We start from the raw sequence: 3649 nt of genomic DNA on the forward strand, positions 1-3649 counted from the left end.
TAAAATTATTAAGTGCATTACTATCTATAGTATAAAAAATTAGAGTTAACTCTCTTCAAAAACCCAAAATCAAGAAAAAAGAAAATTGGGTAAGTACTTTATTTCTTTATTATCATAAAAGTAACTAAAATGTAAAAATATGGCTCTTTTTAGGTTATTTAAGACTAGATTCGGTAAAATAAGTGATTATAATAATATAATTAAAATGGTTCACGAGTCACACACATGAGCAATATAATTCGATAAGGTAACATGAGCTGCACATTCCTCAAGTGATTTACAACTTATAATGGCACAGATAGTAGTTAGACACAGTTCAAAGGGCAATAAAAGAATAAAATTTAATTATATATATATGTATACTGTTACGAACTTACAGCTACTTAGGATAAACAAATGTAATTTCATGTTACAATTTGAAATCATTCTAGAAAGAAAAAATGGATAATTTAGGTATATTTCGATTTTTCTTTGGTGGTTGCGCGGTTGGACAATTTGACCGATCTCATTTTGAGATAGGGTGGAGAAAATAACAGAATAACTAAAACCTTGTGTCACGAGCAGTAAAGGGTACCTGGGGCAATAAGGTTAAGCACAAAGCTACAAATAGGCTGTCTATGCTGTGCCAAGGGGGGCTAATTTACAAAAAAATTATAATGAAGACCTCTTTGATATCAACTTTAATTTGGAGTGTATTACTATTTTTTGTCAGTAAGAAAATGAGAGAAAAGAAATTTTAATCAGAAAAAGTGCAAGTGATAAGGTCACTCATATCCATACCTAAGAAATATACTTTGTTTTCAAGAAATAATAGGTTATTTTATTGTGTGCATTGTTTGAATACAACAAATTTAATAATATTATTCAATGAATAAGTATAAGAGTCCTTGGAATATTTTACCATTGCCTAGTAGACTTTGTAAACCTAACTGAGCTTACCTTATTTCTTAGCATAGATAAAAGTTTCTGTAGCTTTCAAACATATATAATTTAACATGAAAACATTTTCAGGAACAAAAAGAACATTTAAAGAAACTATAAAAATTTCCATAGCTGAGCTTTGTTCTTAAGACTTATAAAATTCCCATTAAATTGCTTTCTTCATCCCAACATGAGCTCTGGCTAGTCAATATTTTGAGAAACCATAAATTGCTGCTCAAATCATTTTATTTACTCTACATTGACATACACACATAATAATCTTCTCTATCCAATCATATTTAAACATTGGCTAGAGTTAGTTTCAAAGCTAAGCTTCATTACTGACCATTCATACCACATGCTGTGAGATCATAAAAGAGCAGCAACAAAAGTCTGTAGTAATAGAAGCATTAACAAATATACAAAATTGCATGAGGATCAAGATACAAGTTACTATATTTTCAAGGGTGACACTTTCTTAGCAACTATAAATCTATACTTTGGGGATAGGAAAAAAAAATTCTAAAGAAATCAATAAACGTGTTTTTATATTCAAGATTCTTAAGAGTTGCATAGAAATTTTAAAAATTTGAATATTTCTTTATAAGTTACAAAATGCAGGATATCAGTTCTAAAATCTTTCTAAGACTAAAAAATTTTGAAAAGAGTATGAATTTTTTTTACTTCAACTTTGAAATTTGATATACAGGTATGCACTCAACACCATAAAAATGGTCACAGGTCATGGTAAGTCTGTTTTGAATATTAAAATAGCTTAAAATGAAATTTTGTCAAATATAATTGACAATCTTTGTTCGAATACATCCTCATGGTATTTAGATATATACATGTGTTCATTTAAAAAAAAATAGACAAATCACATAACATGATTGCCTCACAACAAAGGCTGAGATATTATCCATTCCTACACTCCATGCAAAAAGACATAAAACTTTAAATCCAACATAGTTTATATAAAACTCCTCACTAAAAACATTACGCAATGACTTGGAACTTACCATCCTTGCCAGCTCCTTGTGAAAACTCTCGACCACACTGACCTTTGTGATTAATTCCAAATGTATAAACATGGCCCTTGTTAGTTACAGTAACAACATGAGCCTTCCCTAGTGCTACTTGCATAACTGTAACATCTTTGAGCTCTGTAACTAACCCTATTTGAAAACACAAGACAGTAAGTTAATATTTAATGACACTGCATTTATAAACAATTTCACAATATAGAACAAAATGTACTTATACCTAAGTAAATAAAATAGTACATTTGAAACAATAAAAATTTAGCCCACTCATTATTCCAGGAATAGATAACGTTTAAATATGTTTTAAAGATAGGAAGCAAACAAACAAAAATGGAATTTAATTCTAATTGCTGTTTGAGTTTGTATTTGGTTTGTTTTGAATTACATGCAAAGCTACATAAAGGCTAGCTATGCTAGCTGTCCCTAATTTAGCAGTGAAAGACTAAAGGGAAGGCAGCTAGCCATCACCACCAACTCTTAGGCTACTCTTTTACCAATGAAAGTGGGATTGACCATTCATTATAACTCCCCATAGCTGAAAGGATGAACAAGTTTGGTGGGAAGGGGATTAAAACCTGTGACCTGCAGATTGTGAGTCAAGCACCCTAACCACCTGGCCATGACAAATTTCTGTTTGACCACACCAACAATTTATGCTAAATCCTAACTCTTCAAAGAGCATCAAAATATCCGACATCAGTTTACATTCAATGCACAGATATGTTTTCTGTTAATCAGTTACACACTGAAATTATATTATATAATCAATGTTCTTAAAATTGACATTTATTACTGTATCAGTGCATTGTAAACGACAACAAAATAATAAAATAAAATTATTATTAAAGAAGTTATCAGTAGAGAAGAAGACTAAAAATTTGTAGTTTTAAACTCAATGTATTTTAAATATATATGTATATATCTAAGTCAGATTATTAAACTTAATTGACACAGATATTACACAGTATAAAAATCTTGATTAGTCTTGACTGTAAAGTTTTCAATTTGTATTACTTTCTGCAAAATCTACTGTTAAGAACTAATTGTAGTGTGCTAAAAACAGCAAAAACTACAAACTTGCTTTATTTATTTTATTTACATTTCTTTTCCACTCCCCACAGAAGAAAAGCCATTAGTATTAAATAAAATCTAACTGAATTATTGGTTAAAGAACTTTCAATATGACTACACCTGTGTTGTGATCGGCATGAGCAGTATCTTTACCGAAAAGGTACAGTTCACCTTCATTAGTGACCAACGCACTTGTGCCATTGTTACAAGCTGTTGTTATAATGTGACGTCCCTCCATCTTAATCATCTTCTTTGGCTTGACTGGTTTTGGCTGTCTTCGTCCTTTCACTGTAAGCAAGTCATAATACAAAAATCTGTTAAGAATAATTATACTTTTCAGATGTACCAAATAGATATAAGATCTTGTTCTACTAACAGATCAGGAAAAACATGCCCATTCAGGCTTAAATACAAAAATAATAAGTCCATTCATGGGTTAAACATCAAAATTATAGAAATGATAAATCCATTTAAAAACATGCATCAAAAATAAAATAAGCCATTCAGGCAAAGACATCAGAAAAAAATAAAAAAATATACTTACATCAAAATATCTGAAGAAAGGCATTCATTCAGGTTTACAAAAATAACTAACTAACCCACTTAGGTGTGTG

The 3649-nt window shown here is 30.0% G+C and overlaps 1 protein-coding gene across 1 annotated transcript in view; it reads right to left on the bottom strand.

The window, feature by feature from the left end:
* Nucleotides 1-3649, bottom strand: part of LOC106478794 (E3 ubiquitin-protein ligase MYCBP2-like) — a 142057-nt gene that overhangs the window by 115081 nt on the left and 23327 nt on the right. Inside the window, 2 exon segments of the mRNA XM_022382459.1 lie at nt 1941-2096; nt 3156-3323. Of these exon segments, the coding sequence (XP_022238167.1) occupies nt 1941-2096; nt 3156-3323 (324 nt within the window).

The sequence above is a fragment of the Limulus polyphemus genome, unplaced genomic scaffold, assembly GCF_000517525.1.
Source record: "Limulus polyphemus unplaced genomic scaffold, Limulus_polyphemus-2.1.2 Scaffold250, whole genome shotgun sequence".
NCBI lineage: Eukaryota > Metazoa > Arthropoda > Merostomata > Xiphosura > Limulidae > Limulus > Limulus polyphemus.